This window comes from Eptatretus burgeri, chromosome 10 (assembly GCF_056783735.1).
Source record: "Eptatretus burgeri isolate ZD-2024b chromosome 10, Ebu_testis_v1, whole genome shotgun sequence".
Lineage (NCBI taxonomy): Eukaryota > Metazoa > Chordata > Myxini > Myxiniformes > Myxinidae > Eptatretus > Eptatretus burgeri.
Genome location: NC_140970.1, coordinates 14943525 through 14964655, shown reverse-complemented (window position 1 = coordinate 14964655; position 21131 = coordinate 14943525). Strand labels below are relative to the sequence as shown.

Below are 21131 nucleotides of genomic sequence, written 5' to 3'. Positions count from 1 at the left end.
TCAGACAAATCTCACACTCTCACTATGTCTCTTCGAAAGGACCGTTTACAAAACCCCCCCATCCACTTTCTCAACAATCCTCTGGAAGAAGTCTTTTCTTTCAAGCTTCTAGGTCTCACTATCTGCCATGACCTTTCCTGGGAAAGTCACATTTCCAACCTCGCCTCAAAAGCCAGTCGCCGACTGGGAATCCTCCGTCGTGCAAAGTCCTTCCTCGGCCCTCTTGAGCTCCTGACCACTTACAAAGCTTTTGTCCGTAGCCTGATGGAGTACTGCTCTCCCCTCTGGGCTGGTGCTCCTGCCTCCCACCTTTCTCGGCTTCACGCTGTCGAAACCAGGGCATTTAAGATCATCGGCATCTCCCGCAATGAAGCTGAGTCTTTGGGCCTCTCACTCAATCACCGCAGGTTGGTCGGTGGTCTTTCTGTCTTCTACCGACTCCTCTCCAGCCTTGCCCCCCTGCTCTCTCTGCGATTTGTCCCCACCACATTTCCACAGGGCGCTCAAGGTCCGCCAACAACCCCCTTCTGGTAAAACTACCAAAATCACGAATCACTGCTCATCTTCACTCTTTCATTTCTCTTTTTTCCCGCCTTTGGAATAAACTTCCTCACTCTATTCTTTCCCATTCTTCCCTCCAGGCTTTCAAAACAGCTGTTCACCACCACCTCTTATCTTCCCCCATCCAAATCCTCGATCTTTTCTACCCCCGATAATCCACCCAAGCCCACTTCCTTCATTTCTCCTGCTTTCCTTCCTGAAAGTCCCTGAAATGTCCATCTTCTCTTCGCCATGTTCCCCGTCCCATCCCCATCCCTCTCCCTTCCACAGTTCACCTAATGTGTCTGTTCCCCACTGTTTTGTCCCTTCCACTCCCGCCCCTCTTGTCTCATGCCTCCTTGCTGTGAGTTGTGTGTTTGCTCTCATACGAGCCTCGACCAAGGTATACAAAAAAAAAAAAAAAAAAAGTGTGAATATTCATCCTTATTGCGTTTTTCTCTTTTTATTCTCGACCTTGGATTGAATTCACATCCATCTTACTCTCTATGTATGAGTTGCTTCAGCCCTCAAAATACATCATATCCCCCTCCTTGACCCATAATGCAGTGTGTGTGTGTGTGTGTGTGTGTGCGTGGGTGCGTGCGTGCGTGCGTGCGTGCATGCGCTCACATGTGTTCATGTGACTTTTGGACTAGTTAGACTGATTATTATCTTCATTGAAGGTAGACAATAGGACCTTTGTATATGGCGTAGATACTTTAAGTTGCCAGTCCTTTGGTGCACTGAGAGTGCCTCAAGGGCTGTGCACCACTATTTGAAAGTGACAGACATTAGACCCATGTCAGGTTTGGACAGGAATTTAGAATTTGGTCAAAATGCTGTTTCCAATTGCCAACTCTTTACAAAAGACACTGTTGGATCTGTAATATCCCTGGTAACCATTCTGACAGATGGATCACCGGCTTATTCTCCCATCTGATGGATGACACTCATTGGTGCAAGACTTTGCCTGTGAAAGACCAGGATGGCAATCAAACCGAGACTGTACTGCTTAAAGCTCAAAAGCAAGTGTTATACTGCTTGAAGCTCTGTTCTCTCCTGCCATCTTCCTTTCTCACAACGTTATCTTGAAGTCTGATCAGAATTCCATGCAAGACGCAGCGATCAGTGTTTCTGATTGGGTGTTGTGCCTTTGCCAAGGCAGGCAAAGAAACTCAGGCCATAGGGCTATTCATTGTGTGGATCACAAGGCTAGGAGGCATGTTGCCAAGCAACGGTGTACAGACTCGACCTTTGATTGAGGCGGTGATGCGGAGGCGCATAAAGCTTGCCTTGGAGTGGGTGTGTCCATTCATTGCTTGGGTTGTCTCGCTGCCTCTGCATTATTGAATGATCTACAGTTTGCTTTGATTTTGTCTTTAACACAAACAGCTTTCAAAATTAGACTTTACAAAATTACCTCCAGCGTTGCAATATCCCTTACTTTTTAAAAGAGAATAATAAATTGTTTATTTTAAAGTATAGATCTGTCACAACATGTGGCCTACTGTATCATGCTCAACATCAGGTCGGGATTTTTTTTTAAATCTTACTGTGCTTGGAGCGTGTACATTTGGGTGTTCCAAAAAAATGAAATTTTTTGCTGCTCCTTGATTTTGCCTTTGTTCCAATACCCCATAATAACTTATAGGTCAAAAATGAACAAAATTCCATGATATTTAGGGGTTCCTCAAGTTGGCAGAATGATGTCCATTATGGAGAGGGCATTTTGCACTGCAATGTCAAAAAGCTCATCAAGGTCTCCTTGGAAAAAACTATTCTTTCATCCTATATGACTGCTGTGGTTTTTGAAAATGTCAAACAACCATATTAATTGTAAAGTGTACTGCGTTGTGCATATTCGACGGCAAGTTGTCAGTTACAGTTTGACAAATTTCAACAATATTGTGCCAACTTGAGGAACCCATAAACATCCTCCAATCTGCTTCATATTTGGTGTGTATGTTTCTACTGTCAAATGGAACAAAGGCTCACCAAGGGAGCATGAATATTCATACTTTTACTTTTTTACCCTTATTATGAAGCACACTAGTGTACATATTATGGCAATGTTGCACGATTGAGAAAAGAAAATTGAAAAAGGAAAAAAAAAAGAGGCGAAAATTGAAATCAGGAAGTTGGAGAGGAGATGAGAGTAAAAAAGAAAAGAGGTTTGAAGAGGAATAAATGATTGAGATTTATAAGAAGGGTCGTGGAGGGGCTGACTATTTGTGTCATTTTTCATAAATGGATGAACTTATTTCCCTTTCCTTTTATACGGGCAGACATCGTCTTTCTCTCTTCTACAGCAACGACTCCAGGCAGCCCTGCGAGATTCATTACACATATATGCAAGGCTGCATTCATATCATAATAATGTAAGTAAAATATAGTCAATGTATTTTAAATGACAAAGTTTCTCGCAAAACATAATGATGCCCAGATTATGAAATAGCTGACATCTCCAGACTCATTTGACCTTCGGAAATTATTTGTGGGTGTTGTGTGTGTGTCGGTGGCTCGGAAGGAACAATAAAGGAGTCTTGGTGTGAAGAAGACTTCACAACAGAATATCTGGCATTCAGTTTCTCCGCAAGAGTTTAATTAAAGTTACATAAAACTAATTTATCTGCCAGTAAATGTGGAAAAGACACACAGCCGGTTGACTAGTTTTAACCAAGGGCAGACAGGTCGTTTTTTGGAGATAACGCCCTGAATCGTGGTGGTTCATCTGGCATGAAACGTCTAAAGCATTATTCTAAAGACAGAGAAGGGATCCATCGGGTGCTGTTGTGCATTGCATCAAAAACTCTTATGTGACCATTGAGTGTGATTTCCCATAAAATGTACCCTGCAAGTGGGTAGATAAATGTTGTGTGAAACCATCAAACTAGTAAATAAACATGCAAATTCAGTTTATTTCTGCACATTGGATTTACTTATTTTTTTTTTTTTTATTCCCCCAGCATTGTCCATCGTTTTTGACCAATGAGGAACTTGATCTCAATGAATCTGAGTGGAGGTCATAACGAGAGCTGGATCATATCAACTGCTTCGCCGGGAAGCTCTGCGAACGACCCACTTCCAATCATCATTTCAGTTATCGGGATCTTTCTGGTCATCGCCTCCTGCATAGTCTTTATGGTATGTGTGTTCACCAAGATTTGCAAGCGATACCTCTAAAAGCTTTTACTTGACACTTAACACTTTGTGTGAAATGTTATTATCCACTATTGATTAATTGACTCATCTAAGTTTGTTCTCTTTTCTCGCAACATTCTCATACAAACCAAAGGTGATTTCCATTGCGTTGCTGATGAATCTTCATAATTTTCTTCAACGCAGAACTGTTGCTCATTTATTTCTCAGCTCCGCATGATGTAGGTGATGTTGCGGTAATATGGACGGTTTGACAATATCGATGTCAAGGATTTCAGGGTCATCGAAATCACACTTCACCAAGTACATCTTGGTGTGCTTTCATGAGATATTTCATTTTTGGTCAAGGATATTATGGATACATCCATGTACAGCATGTCAATGACATTTCTCATCATCATAAGAGACTGTCCATATAACCGCGTCATATCATGAGTTCATACATGGCCATGTCCTCAAATGTCTGCACACACAAGATGTGTCTGCCAATAAATAATTACAAAAAAAAACACAAAAAGTTGGCAGAACAAAAACGCTTAATTGTGTTATATTCTGAAACAAACATTCAATGTCGGCCAAATTCCTTGAACAAAGAGCAATCGAGCAAAGAGGCAAAGCAAATAGACAGAAGCGCACATACATCAAATTAAGCACACTTTACAAAGAGACAAACAGAATCATCCTAAAGGATGCAGTGAAGGGTAAGAGATTAGTTACAAGGGGGAGGGGAGAGAAGAAGTTGGGGACAAGCTTGTATCAGAGTAAATAAACATTGAATTTTTGTTTTTTATTACTGAAACAGACAAGTCACATAGATAATGCAATAGTGGTTGCACATGTCAGTTTTAACCAACCATTGGAAACTTCCTCTTATATGAACAAGTTATTATTAATATCTCTTCAAAGAATTAGCTCCATCCTTCCAGTAGGCTAAATATTTCATGTACTGGGAACAATCTTTGTGAAATGCCTCGATCCTTTTGTCGAACGAAAATTGTGCTTCGCTGACTGCTAATATTCCAGCATCCTGAGTTAATTTTCGAGGAAAAGCACGCAATCCATGTCATCCCATGTTTTGAGCACTTGGACGTCTGGTACTACTTTCAATGTCAAAAGTCCATTATTTTTTCTGTACAAGAGTGAAGCTCAAGAAAGAGCAAGGTGGAACTGACAGTGGGGCAAACATCAAGGGAATAAACGACCAGGTAAAGAGGATATGGAGTAGGGGACAAATGATGAGATTGTGGGATTATTCATGCTTGAAGGACATGCTCCATATTTCAGACCAGTGTCTAATCATTTCCAGATCAGCAGAGAGTGAGAGAGATGCAGCTACTGACTGCCTGGCAGAGGAATTTTGAGTCTATTGGATTTTGAGGCCTCTAATTGATTATTTTGTTTGAGCTGCCTTATAGGCTGCTTTACTGAGAAGCTCTGTAAACATTCTACCAGAGTGCTCGGTTCCTCGATACCGACCACAGGCTTGTGGGAGCAACTCTGAATTTGCAGCCTAAATCCGGGAGAATGGTACTATCCAAGCCGAGGCTGGATGTTGGCAAGCTCAAGGATGAGAGGGTCACTGAGGAGTTTGCAAATAGGCTGTCAGGATATGGAGGGGTCTGGGTGCTTTGGGGAATCCTGAAGTGTTGTGGAGTGCCTTCAATACCACCAGCCTTGATGTTGCCGGTGGATGCCTTGGAACTCACTGGAGGGTGAAGAAGAATTTTTTGACTCAAGGGGCACTGGATACCATTGACCAGAGTTGCAGGGCCAGGCTGAATGGCAGAGCTGAGCTGTTCAGGGAGTGGTGGTGTAAAACTGTACGAGTGCTGAGGGTGGATAAGGAGGCCCATATGCGAGGAATCTGTGAGGAGGTAGAGCATCACCTGTGGTCAAGTGATTCTCATCCTGCTTACAGGTGAAGTTGCGTATTGCGTTCCTCCAAGCCAAACACTCAGTGTGCTGCAGTGAGAGCGGAGGGTGGTAGGCTCTTGACAGAGAAGTCTGAATTGAAGGCCCACTGAGCCGCTTACTTTCACCGGCTGAACCAGACTGATCCACCTGTTGTTGAGTTGGATGTCAGGGTTGTGACTATCCCTATTGCTGACCCTCCAATCAACTGTGGTCCACCCTTGTTTGTGGAAGCACAGGCAGCGGTGAACTGGTTATAATGGGATGAAGCTCCTGGGATACGTGGCATCCATGCTGAACTTCACAAGGCTGGTGGAAATGCTGTACTCATGTCATTGCATGCAGTTATGTGCTCTACCTGCAACTCAGGCATCATCCCAACTGATTCGAAGAAGGCCTCATTGTCCTTCTCTGGACAGGGAAGGGTGATTGCCAAGACTGCATTAACTACAGGGGGTGATGCTGCTCTCAGTGCTGGGCAAGGTCTTTGCTCGGATAATTATTGATAGGTTTGCCACCATCTGCTTGGGCACCAGTGCTCAGAGCTGTCAGGCTTTACACCGAAGAGGTCAACGATTGATTGTATCCTTGCCCTTCAGGACCTCACTGAACACAGATGAGGATTTCAGCAATGGGCTGCTTGCAGTCTGTGTTGATCTCTGCAAAGCGTTCGATTAAGTGACATGGGATGCCCACTGGAGGATTCTTGGTCTTCATGGGGTGCTACCAAAACTGTTGAATCTGATGTCTGAACTATTTTCTGGTACTGAGAGTGCTGTGAGATGTGGTGATACCATCTCAGACTTATTTACAGTTGTTACTGGAGTTTGTCAGGGGGGTTGTACTGGCCCTCACACTTTTCAGTTCAGCACTGGTATAGACTGAATTCTGGGGAGGATATTGGAGAGTTCGAGCTGCAGTGCAGGCTTTGAGAATATCAAGATCTCTGACCTTGATTTTTCAGATGATGCAGTCATCTTTGTGGAGTCTCTGGATATCCTTTTGAGGGCTCTCGAGGTGCTGAATGAGAAGTCGGAGCCACTGGGATTATGGGCTTCCTGGGTCAAAACTAAGATCCAGGCTTTCAATGACATTGGATGCTGCTGTCTTGTCTCTACCTGTTTGTGTTGAGGATTTTGAGCTCATGGAAAGATTCATTTACCTGGGCAGTGATATTCATGTCTCTGCTGGCTGTGAGTCAAAGGTCAATGGACATCTAGTTTGGGGCTGGGGAGTCATCGATTCACTGGATAATGAGGTGTGGCACTGCCAGTACCTGTGCGGGAGGATGAAAGTCCAAGTCTTCAGGTCCTTGGTGCTTCCAGTCTTGCTCTACAGACTTGAGACTTGGACTTTGACCAGGGATCTGAGGCGGATATCCTTTGGTACCAGGTCTCTTTAGAGAATCCTTAAAAAAAGAGTGCTGGTTGGACTTTGTGTCCAACGATCGGTTGCTGGGAGAGACTCAAATGAGATTTGTTACCTGCGTAGTCAGTGAGCATCAGCTGCGGCTATATGGGCATGTGGCTCGTTTCCCTGATGCTGATCCTTCTCACCAGATTCTCTCAGCGAGGGAGCCTCATGAGTGGAAGAGGCCCACAGGCCAACCACATCTGGTTGCATCGGATTGATCGACATCTCAAGGAGATGGGATGGGCCAGTCATCTGCCTGAGGGATGGTGAGACGAAGGCCCCTGGAGTACCGGCGGAAATAATTAAAGGATAATTAATTAAAACGGAAAGAGGAGGAGGGGAAGGAGAACAAGAGAGTGACCGAGTGAGGAGTGTGAAAGGGCATGGGAGGTAATGAAGATGCAAGGAAATAAAGTATTATAAAATGGGAAAAACAGAGAGAGCGGAAGGATTGAAGAGTTGTCGGAGATGGGAGGGCTAAAATAATGAAAAGTGCTCAATGATCTCTTGGGGAACCAACGTACTGAGCCTGTAGGCTTTGCTCTGTCTGTTTATGGCTACCCCTGATTCTGAAATGGAGGAAAATACCGGAGACTGCTATGTGTCTGAACGTTTGGGAAGATAGAAGTGTCATGAAACAAGCTTAGAGAGGTCTGCCCTTTTGTTTCCTACATTGAGTAGCTGTTTACGTAAGCGATCACCCAGTGTTCGCCCTTGTTTCACAGATGTTGATATCACCAAATGTAAAGATGTAACCTCTCCAATGCCAAAGTGCATTGTCACATATATGTGAACACGTAAGCCATGGTTAAATGAAGAAATTAGGTCACACTGCAAATTTCAACAGGATTCTTCAATGAACGTATTCCAACCGACATGCAAAATTGCACCTTGATTGAAAATTAAAGTTTTCCTTGAAACCTGTTCAAAGTTCAGTTCAAAACTTAATATGAAGGTGAAGAGGAACAGACGATATCTATCATCCTGAAAGATTTGGTAATTCAAGCCTAAGTCATTTCAGTGCCAAGAAAAATGCAATTTTCATGATTTTCTTTGTTGACTTGCCCAAAAATCATCAAAAGTAAGAATTTTATTAATTGTATTAACTATATAATCAGATGTCATGCTTTAAAATGCAATATCTTTTTCAGTAATGTCATTCCAGTAAGTGTGAATCATCTTGTGGATTCATAGCTTATATGTGCTGTCTGTGAAATGCAAAACAGTCTGCTGGTGTTGGGAGTTTACAGTGTTGTGTTACCACCCAATCTATATCGATGCTGCGATTGAAGGGAGGTATTGTGCAAGAGTGAAAATGGATTAACCCATGCAGTTTTTAAAGCATAGTCTGAGCATGAGCATGAATGGAAACTCGTTGAGTGGTTCTGATTCCTTTGGATTCATTATCCAATGTAGTACGGTATCAGTCATGCTGTGATTTCAGGAGCACGATGCTTCATGGAGATTATGACTCCAACAACATAATAATTCAAGTTTGATTCCAGGACCATAGTGATTCATTCAAATTGGGATTCTAGTACCACTGAGCTTCATGCATATTATGATTCCAGTACCATTCTGCACACTTAGTTGTTTGGCCATTTGTGGTAATAACCTGTCAAAACCTGGTTCATCTTCATATTGATTGGTCGATCCAATTTTCTGGAAATGATGATGCGACTGATGTCATGCTCACTTATGCAAATTAGACATCCTACTTGACTTTGTTTCCTTCACCGACGTGTTATGTGATGTCAGAGGGTACACAGGACGCCTTTCGGATTTGTATTTTGAGCTGATTTTGTGTTGCTACTGATGCTTGAAGGCAGAAACAGCAGGCATATCTTGTATGACACTGCATTTTTATGTCTGCTACTGAAGGTTGACAGAGGTTATGGTTTCACGCATGTGTTCAGCTTTGTTGTGTTTTAAATTTATTTTTCCTTTTTTGCATAAAAATGCATTTGTCAATCTTCATAAACACTTTTTCAAGATTAATGCTTAAAATTCTGTGATTATTTGCTTCGGTTGTCTTTCGAGTTCTCTCCCTGTATTGACGATCGATTGCGGGTTTGAGTTTTTTTTTTTTTTTTTTAATATTTTTCATCATTCAAGTGGGAGTAATAATTAAAGTCATGCCATAATTTACCACATATGCAAATATGGCAGAAATGTATGTACCCCCTTCTACACTACCAATGGAGTAGTTTAAAGATGAGCTTCCCTGGGTATGTGACAAGAAGACCACAGCCAATCAAAAGGATGTAAAAAAACCTTTATTCAAAATGTGTGTTCAAGGCTTGTGGAGTGAGGTGGGGGAGGGTTGAACCAGTCTTTCTTTCTATGTTGGTAAGTTGGATACACTGCAGAAAGTCAATTGGTTATTCATTTGCAATGGCATAAAATGTAGGAATCCTCAATTTTGCTAAACATTTAGGCCTGAAGGGTCATCATGGTCAAACACTCCATTACTTATAAATAATGTTATTTTGTTTTGCTTCATCCCCATATTTTTCAGCATTCTCATACTTACCATTCTTGTTTCCTTTCAGGCATTGTGCCGTCCCTTAGGGCTGGACATGGTGAGGCACAGCCGGGACCCTCTTCCCCATGACCCAATGAACAACAGTGAACCCCAGCTTACCATTTGGCAACGTCTTGGATCGATACGTTATTCCTTTAGCTCCTTGCATCAGCAGCAACGCCGATCACGAGGAAAATGTCCTGACATGGCTGTAGGAATGAACCAAGGCATTGACCGGGGAGTAAAGATAAAGGAGCAGGCTTGCGCATGAAAGTGTCTGTTCTGGAAACTATTTCTTATAAGAATGGGAGATTAACTTTTGGAGAAGCTGGCATGGTTAATTGCATTGTATAAGAAAGGTGTATTTCGTTCGAAACCACAAACCATTTTTTTATAGGGTATCATGGTATCATGGTCATATTCAAACCTAAAATATATGCAATACATGTGAGAAAAAAAAACAATGAAAAAAAGATCATTGTTGTTATTTTAAGGGCATGGAATGCTTAAGGGATCTGACAGGATGGTGTAACTGGTATAATAGTGCACTTACCTTTGAGATGTCTCGTCTGGGTTCGATTTCCAACCTAATTGCAATCTGCCAGATTGGTGCTTCACAGGTATGGCATTGCATCACGAAGTATGGTGCCTCTTTGATGGGGGGTCCCATGTGCTAACATTATCTGGTATATGTTAAGGATCACACAGTGTCTTTCACAAAGATTAGGCAAGTTAATTCCAGCAACATTAAGAAATCCCAAATTCCTGCCCTGATGACTGCTGGAAAGGGAAAGGCAAACCACTTATTGTAATCCTTGCAGTGGGACTGCTTTGGCAGTACTGAACCTACCTTCGGGGAGAGAGAAAGAGAGAAAGATGGAGATGGAGAGAGAAAATGGGTTTGGGGAGGGTGGGGCGGAAGAGAGAGATTTAGAATGTGAATCAGCATGCTTAAGGATAATTTCAGGCACTGAATCATATTTTTGATAACTGGGCAGATATTTACATACCACAGTATATACACATATACAGCATATACCTACATACATACATCTATCCATAGGGAGCATGCGCCACAGCACGTTGCTGCATCCACTTTCCGCTCCAGGGTCCTCCGCCTGGCCATCCCCAGGCAGATATGCCTGGCCCATCCACATCTCTTAAGATAGGACATTCCAGGCGTGCACCCAAAGAGACCACCTCATATTATTCCGAGGAGACACAGTCTGGTGCACAACACCTCAACACCACCGTTGATTTCACCAAACTTAGTACTCCACCAACACACAGTATACAGTATGTACAGCATGAAACATACAATATTGCTTTTTGGGAATGGTCAGGGAAGAAAGGCCGACTCTTGTTGAATAAATTGGATGCTATATTTTGGCTCAGTAAGATAATTTTGATAAGACAGAAAGTATGTAATGAGCACACTTATACACTGAGGCATAACTTTTCAGTGAGAGAGAGAAGAGATCTAGAGAATTATTCCAGCTTCCACTGTCCTCCATAAAATGAAAGCCAGAGAGAGAGAGAGAGACAGAGACAGAGACAGAGACAGAGACAGAGACAGAGACAGAGACAGAGACAGAGACAGAGACAGAGACAGAGACAGAGACAGACAGAGACACAACCATTCAAATTTCAACTCTCATACAGTAACTCGAAACATCAGTTTTTAAGAAACAGAGACACGTGTGCACTAAAGTATTCATTATCTCTAAATGCATCTCAGCCTCTGATTCATGCATGTACTTTTTGTCTGTAATGAGAGAATATTAAAAGACAAAACAATAGGTGGACCCCTCTTGGAGATCAATGACATGAGGAGACCTATAGTATAGGTGACTTACTACATGATCTGTGCATGATGTTTGCTTTCATTAGACATTCATGATGTGCCTTTGTGTCCTTGTACTCGAGGATCCTTAATCCCATCCTCACTGCATCATCGGACATAGTTATCTCGATACATCGAAGAGGATAATGTTGTCTTCTCAGTTACAACAACTCCTAATGGAAAACAAAACGCTTTGTGGATTTGCCTCGATTTTAGGATTCTGTACCACAGTGTGGAAATGCTCTCCAGAGACACACAAGGTTTGACGGGTATAAAGCACAGCAATTGAGGACACACCTGAGGCTTTCCCACAATCCTGTTCTCCTTCATGCATACTTAGAGTTGCTCTGCCTTAACAGCTGTTCACAGCAGCATCACTCAGCATGAAGTAACATTTCTGGTGGAAATGAATACTGAGAATTGCTTCACGTTCACAACAGATGGACAAACTGCTACAAAATACCCCCATCATTGTCATCCGTGTTTTTCGACATCTGTCGAGGAATGTCTTAAACATCGTCCAAACTGCACATTCTCCACTCATCATCGCCTTGAGGGAAACATCGGCACGGAAAGACAACCCGTGAGACATATAAAGACTTAAGGGAGATTTCCACCCAATTTATTTTCTCTTTCACTTTCTTCGATCATCCTCGTCCCCAAAGGTGACAAATAAAATGGTCGGCTTGATGATCTGATAAATATATTGAATTTTCTAAAAGTGTGAATCACATTTAAGACTCAAACCATATATTTGACATGCATAAAGCCAAAACCCCTTCACACTTACACTACCAGTCAGAAGTTTTAGAACAACCACGTTTTTCCAGTTTTTACTGAAATTTAAGCACTTTAATGTTTCAATGTTCTCCGAAATGAAAGCATAGAACAAATAAACAATTGCAGACAAAAAAGAAATGATGGAATCGTTTTGTTGAACAAAATTTAATCTAAAATTTTGACTCATCAAAGTAGCCACCTTTTGCAGATATAACAGCCAAACATAGTTGTGGCATTCTTTCTTCAATGGAAATCAAATATTGTTAGGAAAGTTCTTCCCAACACTGTTGCAGAAGTTTCCACAAATGTGTTGCTCTGGTTGGTTGCCTTGCTATCACCCTTCTGTCCTGTTCATCCCAAACCAGCTTGATGGGGTTTAAGTCTGGAGACTGTGCTGGCCATTCCATGATTTGAAGCCTACCGTCTTGTTTCTTTCTTCTAAGGTAGTTTTGACATTGCCTGGATGTATGTTTGGGGTCCTTATCTTGCTGGAGGATGAACCCCTGACCAAATTGGGTATAGATCAGAGGGTATTGCATGGCACTGCAAAATGCTGTGGTAGCCCCTTTGGTTCAGGGTGCCAGTCACCCTGTGCAAGTCGCCGACTCTGGATCCAGCAAAAGAGCCCCAGATTATCACGCTTCCGACTCCATGTTTGACAGTTGGTGTCACACATGGAGGAACCATCTTTTCGCCTATTCGACAGTGTACAAAAACTCTACGTGATGAACCGAAGATTTCAAATTTTGATTCATCGGTCCATAAGACCTTCTTCCAGATTTCAGTAGTCCACTGGCGGTGCTTCATGGCCCAGGCAAACCTCTTTTCTGATTTTGCCACCTCAGCAATGGCTTTCTTACTGCCACTCGACCTGTCAAACCTGTAGCATGAAGTCTTCTCTTCACAGTTGAAACTGAGACTTCCTTACTTCGAAGCTGTTGTTAAGCTGTGCTTGAAGCTGCTGTCCTGTGAGCCACCTATCACGCAAGCTCTTGACTCTCAGAAACTTGTCTTCTGATTGTGTTGTGGCTTTGGGTCTGCCAGACCTCTTCCTGTCATCGTTTCCTCCAGTTTCCAAGTGCCTTTTGATGGTGGAGGAAACTGTACTCACTGGCACCTTGGCTTACTTTGCAATCTCTCCAAAGGAAAGACCTACACTTTTAATGGTTATAATGGTCCTTCTGTCTTTTATAATCCTACACTTTTATAATATGTTAATTGTCTTTTTCTCACTATTATGATAGCAATATACTACTTCCTGCAGTGCAATATTGTCCAAATAATGCTTCAGAGGGTGCAGCAACACAATCTGTTCCAACACTGCTTTTATACAGACAGAGGGTTTGTAACTAATCAACAAAAGTTGGGCCACCTGCAGGAATTGTTTGCATTAAATTTCAAGGCTTAATTTACTTCCATTCCTGCAGAACAGCTGCAGTTGCTAACCCATTACTTCTTCCCTGAAAAGGGCCTTTTTTAACACCTGAAATTTACATTATTTTTCAGGTTTTTGGTAACCTAAACTTTTTTTTAACCTCTGGCAGTTTACCGCTTAGCTTTGTACCATTTCACGTTACTCGCTGGAATTTAACTGCTTAAATTTCAGTAAAAACTGGAAAAATGGGGGTGTTCTAAATCTTTTGACTGGTAGTGAAGATTATTGCCACGAAAATGCCACTTATATAGATAGGGTGGCCCACAAAATGATGACACATTCACAATTATTTCCCCATGCTTTAAAAAAAAAGGGAAGATATTCTAATCGGCCATGTCTGTCCGTCCATCACACTATCACCTCCTAAACTGTTGTGCATAAATTCACCAAACTTGGTAGTTATGATCACCACGTAGCATGAAGGTGTGACAGCAGTATTATTTTGGCCATACCCCCAAGGGCAGGGTGAAAAAGGTGAAATACCAATAATGCAATTATGAGCACAAATATGAGCGATGGGTACAAACGGGGGATTGATGTCGAAGACATCCATGATGGCAGCCTTCACACTGCCCTGATGGAACTTTCATACTGTTCTTTATACCTTCCTGATGTAGATGCTTCTCGGCCTATGGCAGAATGAGTTTAACTCCATCACTCATCAACTTGTGCTGGTTCATCCGTCGCTGGTGTCTTATTGCATTGTTCCCGCAGTGAACGACCCAATCATAATATATATATATATATATATATATATATATATATATATATATATATATATATATATATATATATATGTAAAACCCTATTTGTATACGTAAGGTGTGCGCAGGAAATAGTCGACACTGCATCTCAGCTTATATCCCAGGAGGTACTGGAGGAGTAGATGAGGCACGTGCTTCACTGATGATGGCTGGCCACACACTGAAGGTACTGAGTGAGGAATGGGTCTGATGTGCGGCCAACCGTGGTGGGCGAGAGTTGGGGGGGGGGGGTTAGGAATGGTATTTTGTGTGGGGTAGCACCTACCCTCGTACACCTATCTCAGATTCATGCACTGAACGAAGACTTATATTGTTGCTACACCCTCTAGCACGTCCAGCAACGAAGGAACTCTCCATCTGGAGGGCACCTAACTTTAGCAGGAATCTCCCAAAGAATGGTTGAGAGATTTTTCCACGTGTTGGTTGAATCTGCAGCTGCTTCTATCACCTCATTAAAGTTAAATTTTCTGAACCGGATTTGTCCTGTTTTTCTGTGTTGAATCATATCATGTTGTGCTGTATTTGTCAAATTTGTTTTCTTGTTGTTGAAGGCCGACTCCTCGGATAGCCGACATGAAATTGATGTTTCCCTTTTGTCGCCAAGTTCCTTGTTTTGCTTCTCTCTTCCCAAGTATTGTACTGTCCTTTCTAAGTCCTCAATGTTATCCTATTTCCTCAGCTTGCTTCAAAAAACATATGAACAAACAAAAAAAATCTTATTTTCTCACTCCAGAATGATCTCATCTCGACGTGAATTTACTTCTGCCTGCACTTGTTGCACTGCATTCTTTTTTTTTTCTCTCTCCCTTTTCTAAATATCTCCAAACTGAATCTTCATTGAATATAAATGCTTCTTAGTTCTTCCTTTAAAAGCTTTTCAAAACATTTTAAAATGCTTCACTTTCCTGAATTTCTCCATCAGAAGTACATCACATGGTCTTATTCTTCACCATGACCTATTCATTTTTTTTTTAACCACAATCTATTCCTCTTCTTCTTCTGCTTTACAAATATTTTTTTCCCAAACTGTCACCTAAATGCTTGGTCCACCAACCGTCCCCCCCCCCTGCACTGACAGCATCACCTTGTTTCTTCATCAAAAATTACCACCCATCCAATGATCTATATCTCCATTTGTCCAATTTGGGAATTTGGAATTGGCATCCCTCCACTTCACGTTGTCTTTTTCCGCATCACCACCTCATTCCACCCCCTCAAAGCTTCAAGTCCCCCCTTTATGCAGCCATTCCTCACCCACACTCTCAATACCTCCCCATCAACCCATCCCCTCAAAGCTTCCCCCTCACCCCACCAATTGAATCTTTCCCCCTCAAACCCCCACCCTATCTCCATCTCTTTAGGCAAATATCATGCTTTTCATGTCTGGCACCCTGCCTTCCTCTCCAAACTCCCTGCTGAGGCATCAAAGGCCAACTCCACACATGCCCTACTGACTTGCTCTACTCTCGTGGCCAATGTGTGGATCTAAATTTAACCCTTTCACCTCCACTCCCTGTTCAGGCTGGGATTCCCCAACAGTGTTCTTGGCCCAGTCCGATTTTTCAACTTCACCAACGATCTCTCTGACTCTTTATAAAACCACATTGACATATTTCCTGAGGAGACCACCCTCTGCCGTGACATACCTCACCCTTCAGCGAGGCAGGCAGCAGCCTCTTTCCTCTCTTCAGATCTTGACAAAATCACAAGCTGGTCAAACACTTGGAATATGTCTTTCAATCATCCTGACAACTGCCACACTCTCACTATCTCTGAAAGGAACATGTGTTAATCCCTCCCATCTACTTTCTTAACAATACCCTTGAGGAAATTCAGTCATTAAAACTCCTGGAGCTCACTATCAGCCATAATCTTTCTTGGGAAAACCATATTTCAAAGTTGACCTCCAAAGCCAGCCGCTGACTGGGCATCCTGCATTGTACAAAGTCTTTCCTTGGAAAACCTGAACTTCTATCCACCTATGATGCCTTCATCCAGAGATTGATGGAGAACTGCTCTCCCCTCTGAGCTGGCTTCTCTGCCTCACTTCTTGTTGAGCTTGATACCATAGAAACCAAGACCTTCAAGATTATTGGAATCTCCCACAATGAAGCTGGGCCTATGGGCCTTTTAGTTTCCCATCACAGATAGTTCGGTGGCCTCTCTGTCTTTTACCACCTCCTTTTCTGGACTTACCCCTCTACAGAAAGCGCACTTTGTCCCACCAGTTTTCTGTAAGGTACATGTGGTCCATAATCAACCTCCTTCCAGTGAAACTACCTAAGTCCAGGATCACTGCTCACCTCCTCATTTCTTCCTCTCCCCCCCCCCCACCTGGGAAACCAACTTCCACATTATCTTTTATCTCATTCTTCCCTCCAGGAGTTCACCACCATCTCAGATCATCCCACCCCCTCAATCAAAAACCATGATCTTTTCTACCTCTGTTAGCCCTCTCCCCACCCAAAGCCCACCTCTCCAAATTTCCAGTTTTTCTCCCTGAGAGTTTACTTCTGTATCCATATTGTTGAGCCCATGTGACCTCTGCTACACCTCGTTCATTCCCACACACATTGTTTGTCCAAGTCTCGCTCTATTTTGTCTTTCCACCCTGCTGTTGGTGTCCTCCTCCCCCCTCCCTTCCCTCTACTGGTCCTCTTGTTCTGTTGGGTCCCTGATCCATTCAGTGTTCCAGCTCTTCCACGAACCTTGACTGTTAAAAAATAATAATTATAATAATAATAATAATATTGTAGCCATTGTCGCACTCTTTTAAGTTTTTTTTTAACACATTGTGAGGGCTCAGAGAGAATGTGACAAACAGGAATGAGAACTGGTTCCAGACGAGGACGAAAGACAATGGAATTTACACAGCGTGAGCTAATAGCACAGAATAGTCTAATATATTTTATAGGTACTGTGGCATCTTTAACACCATTAATCGAGTGCTCGCAGATGTGACTGCCAGCATGATGTCCTCGTCGATGGATGGTGTACTGTTCTGTTGTGACACCCTGCCAACTGATCACCAGGAAAACAATTTGGCATCGTTTACTCTTCCACGTGGAATGAAATCCAGATTGGGCAACTCATAGGTGACAATGATATATCTGACTACCAGCAGAATAAATAAATCTGATCCACACTTCTCTCTCAAGTGCAAAATGTTTAACTGCACAATGCAATCCCAAACATCAAATCAATCTGATACACTTAGCTTGTTTGCTGGGGTCAAACATTTGCCATCTGGCAAGCCCACACAGCCACTGACCACGCATGGAGTTCAATTTCCAAGAAAATCCGTTTAAAAATCCAAGAAAAATGATCCTGTTTTTGCAAAAGAAAGTTGCAATGATTGCTTTAATCGGCACTCTCAAAAACTCGTCCCATTCATTTATATTCATAGCCTAGAGACGAGGAAACATGGGTCGCCTATTGCAATGTTATTTCATTTCCTTTTGTTTCTCTTATTAAACTCAATCTGTGAAACAATGACTCGAACAAGTGACGTACATCCGACTCGTCCTGAAGAAAGTATTGGCTGAATGCACATGGGAGAAATGCATAAAAGAAAGAGGCAAATGGTCGCACAGACGATGCTCTCTAGCCACGTCCATCTCATCGGCGACGTCGTTCTGCCATCTGCTGCGTGCAGACAACGCTAAAAGCGCTTGGCAAAAGATGTGCAGTGGAGAGCCAAAGGTACCAAATGATCCATACAGGCTAATCCAAAGGTAGTAACAAAGATGTGTGGAATGATATTTTCTTGAGTCAAAAGTACAGAGTTTCAAAAATATAGTTTCAACCATGCAATGCACCAAAGAAGCATTTTACGAGTTTATTATTCCAATCGTAGAGCTTGTAACATAAATCGATATTGATGATTGAAACCAACTATGATGCAAACTAACTCGATGATTGAAATACCTCCAGGTCAGCAGTTTCTATCACTTCACTGAAGCTGCATACATTTCATTGATAACTCCATGAACGCTTAAATTGATCTTGTATTTAAAAAAGAAAAGTGATTTTGACCCCCTTTTGACAGTAACCAGAACACTGAGAGTGAAATTTTATGTTCTCGTTGAAATATGAAGCTCCAAGATGCAGAAAAGTATTGGGCTGTTATATTTAAGTGATGTACCTTCATCGACAGAACCCATCAATTACATAAACTTGTTGGTTCCTTTGTGTGTAAGCTGTTGAGCTAGCACTGGAATATATATTGTTACGGTTGTGGAAATTCGCATTACACCATAAAGGGCCCTCAGGTGAGATATCTCTGTAAGTACATGTGTAGTTAGCCCAAACCTGTTGTACAGAGGGAATTTATGTGATCCATCCGGGCTGCGACGCTTTGAGTTAGCCATTTTTCTGTTGTACCTTTTATTTCAAACAAACAGCATCTCAACAACCACGCCATCCCCACCACAGCGCCAACCACACTACAACCACGCCACCTCCACCATCTACGCTACCACATCTGCAACACTCGCCATTCAATAGGTCCCGTGCGGTTACGATCTCCGCGGAGGAACAAACAAAAACCAACAATGATGCTCGGGGGCTTTTCCCGCATGTTTCTCCCGTTTAAATTCTCCGCGCTCGGTGTGGTGGAAGTGCGATCTGAGCCGGGGGACAAAGGTGAGAAAAGGTGGGGGCTTCTTTTTGGGGGAATAATTCTCTGGCCCTGAGCCAAAAACTGACTCCCCCGGCCCCTGCACGGGACGGGGTGGAGGGAGAGCGAGAGGGCACGCCCCCCTGCGAGAGGCTTCTCCAAGAAGCTCGAAGGGAGGCGGGGCCGAAAACGGGGCGGAGCGAAGGGTGGAGCCCCGCGCTACAAAAGGCGGACAGCACGGACCTTGAAAAAGTCGAGTTGGTTTTTCGAGGCGAGTTAAGTTGAGTTGAGTGAGTTGAGTTGGTTTTTCGAGGCTTTCCGTCTCCTAAGAGAGAAGTTGTCTTTGAGGCTTCCTGTCTGCTTGTCTTGTCGGGGAAGAGGTCCTGCGCTCGCAGCTTGGCGAGCGACCTGTGAACGGAGGCACGGATGGGAGACGCGGCAGCGCCGGTTGTGAGGTTTACCTCCGCGTCCAGACGAGGAGTGCCGAAGAGTGTTCGCCGGCCGCGAGAGAGGTTGGGGCCAGGCGCGACCATGCTGACGGTCGTGGGAGAGGGACTCACCAGCCACGAAAAGGGAAGTCGCGGCTTCTTTTCCTTTTCCTTTGCTTTTTGCGTAAATGCTTGTGGTGGCGCCGTCCGTCAAGTAGTATTGTTTTAAATGTTGCCGTGTGTCCGTCTTAGTCGGTTGTAGCTCTGCATTTGCTTCTATTGTTTTAACTGTTTTATGTGCATTTTTCTTTTGCTGTAGAAATGTGCCTTATGTGCCTTCTGTGTGAAATAAATGTGCATTGTGTGAACTTGTTTCCCGTTTCGCTGCGTCCTTTCCTTTGTTTGAATCTCCATCTTTCATCACGTAAGGGGTTCGTAGTGGGTTTAAAACGCCCGGTAATTAATCGGAACCGTCAAGGCTGACGATAACACCGCTTGGTTATCACTGTAGCACGGAACGGACTGCTTAAGCGGTTCGTGTCTGGAGTCGGCCTGTGGCATGGTACGATCACCCGGTCGACCATTCGCGCAGGTACTTAGGTAGATTGAATTTGGCGAGCAACCCTATCCTGCGCGGGTGGGCAAATGGCACGATCGTGGTGCGGTTAAACCCCCACCCGTGACTAGCTCCCGGCATTGTTCCGAGAGGGTCATGACTGAATTGTCTGTTCCGGTGGGCGAGGCGGCCGCCATTCGAGTCGAGCGGCCGATCGCATGCCGGCGGGCGCGAATTCGCAACACTGGTGTCAGCGAGCGGGAAACAAACTCTCCCGTCTCCAACTAAATTTACGGGAATCGGTTCAGGGGTGAGAGGAGCGACCCCCGATTCCCTCCAAATTACGAGCAGGCCAAATTGATCCCTTACGAGAAATAAGATGGAGTCTCAAGGCGAGCGGGTGCCGGGGGTATTATAAATGTAGGATCCATTGCCCAGGACGGTACTTGTAATTACAATCCGTGGGGAAGCTCAACCCAATATTCTGAGCACGGACTTTATCGGCAAACTGAGTTGCGTAATGGCGGCGCAATCGCACCTCAGCGAAGCACGGAGCGAGCGGCTATTTATGGCGCGGCGAATGGCGCGCCACGAGGAAAGCGCTCCCAACAGCTGTTTCAAACCACGTGGGCATTGCAGGCGAGGCAGGTGGACATTGGCGGGTTTGGAAAGAATTGAAGGAAGAATGGAGGACTGAGCTCGAAAAAGAAAAACAGAAACACGAGCTGGAAGAAAAACAATTAAAGAAAGAACTATTGGACAAGTCAAGACAGGCCAAGGAACTCGAGGGAAAAGTGGGGGAAATAGAATTGAGGATCCATGAGTGGGAACAAGGGACGAGCGAGCTAAGCGAGAGAATGGAGGAGGAGCGAATTGGTAACTCCCGGGACAGAAAGCACATGGAAGAAGAATGGAAAACCGAGCTCGAAAGGAAACAAAAGGAGCACGACTTGGAAGTAAAACAACTAATGGAAAAATTATTGGAGGAAGCAAGGCGGTTCAAAGAACTAGAGGGGAGAGTGAGGGAAATACAGTTGGAAGAGAAAGAATGTGAACACGATTGGAAAATAAAGCAACTCGAGCGTGAGGTAGAACAAGGCGTTCGGGACAGAAGAAGACTAGAAGAAGAGGTAAAAGAGAACAGGAATATCAGAAACAAT

The 21131-nt window shown here is 43.5% G+C and overlaps 1 protein-coding gene and 1 long non-coding RNA gene across 4 annotated transcripts in view; one reads left to right on the top strand and one right to left on the bottom strand.

Annotated features, from left to right (window-relative positions):
* Positions 1-11346, top strand: part of C10H10orf105 (chromosome 10 C10orf105 homolog) — a 31827-nt gene extending 20481 nt beyond the window's left edge. Inside the window, exons 2-4 of one of the 3 annotated variants that reach the window (XM_085897104.1) lie at positions 2826-2918; positions 3507-3684; positions 9576-11346. In XM_085897104.1, coding sequence (XP_085753230.1) covers positions 3529-3684; positions 9576-9818 — 399 coding nt within the window. In that variant the 5' untranslated portion in view covers positions 2826-2918; positions 3507-3528 and the 3' untranslated portion in view covers positions 9819-11346. The remainder of the gene's footprint in view (positions 1-2825; positions 2919-3506; positions 3685-9575) is intronic. The other 2 variants (XM_085897105.1, XM_085897106.1) reach the window with 2 other exon arrangements.
* Positions 1-21131, bottom strand: part of LOC147017969 (uncharacterized) — a 69093-nt gene that overhangs the window by 22344 nt on the left and 25618 nt on the right. The window lies entirely within an intron of this gene.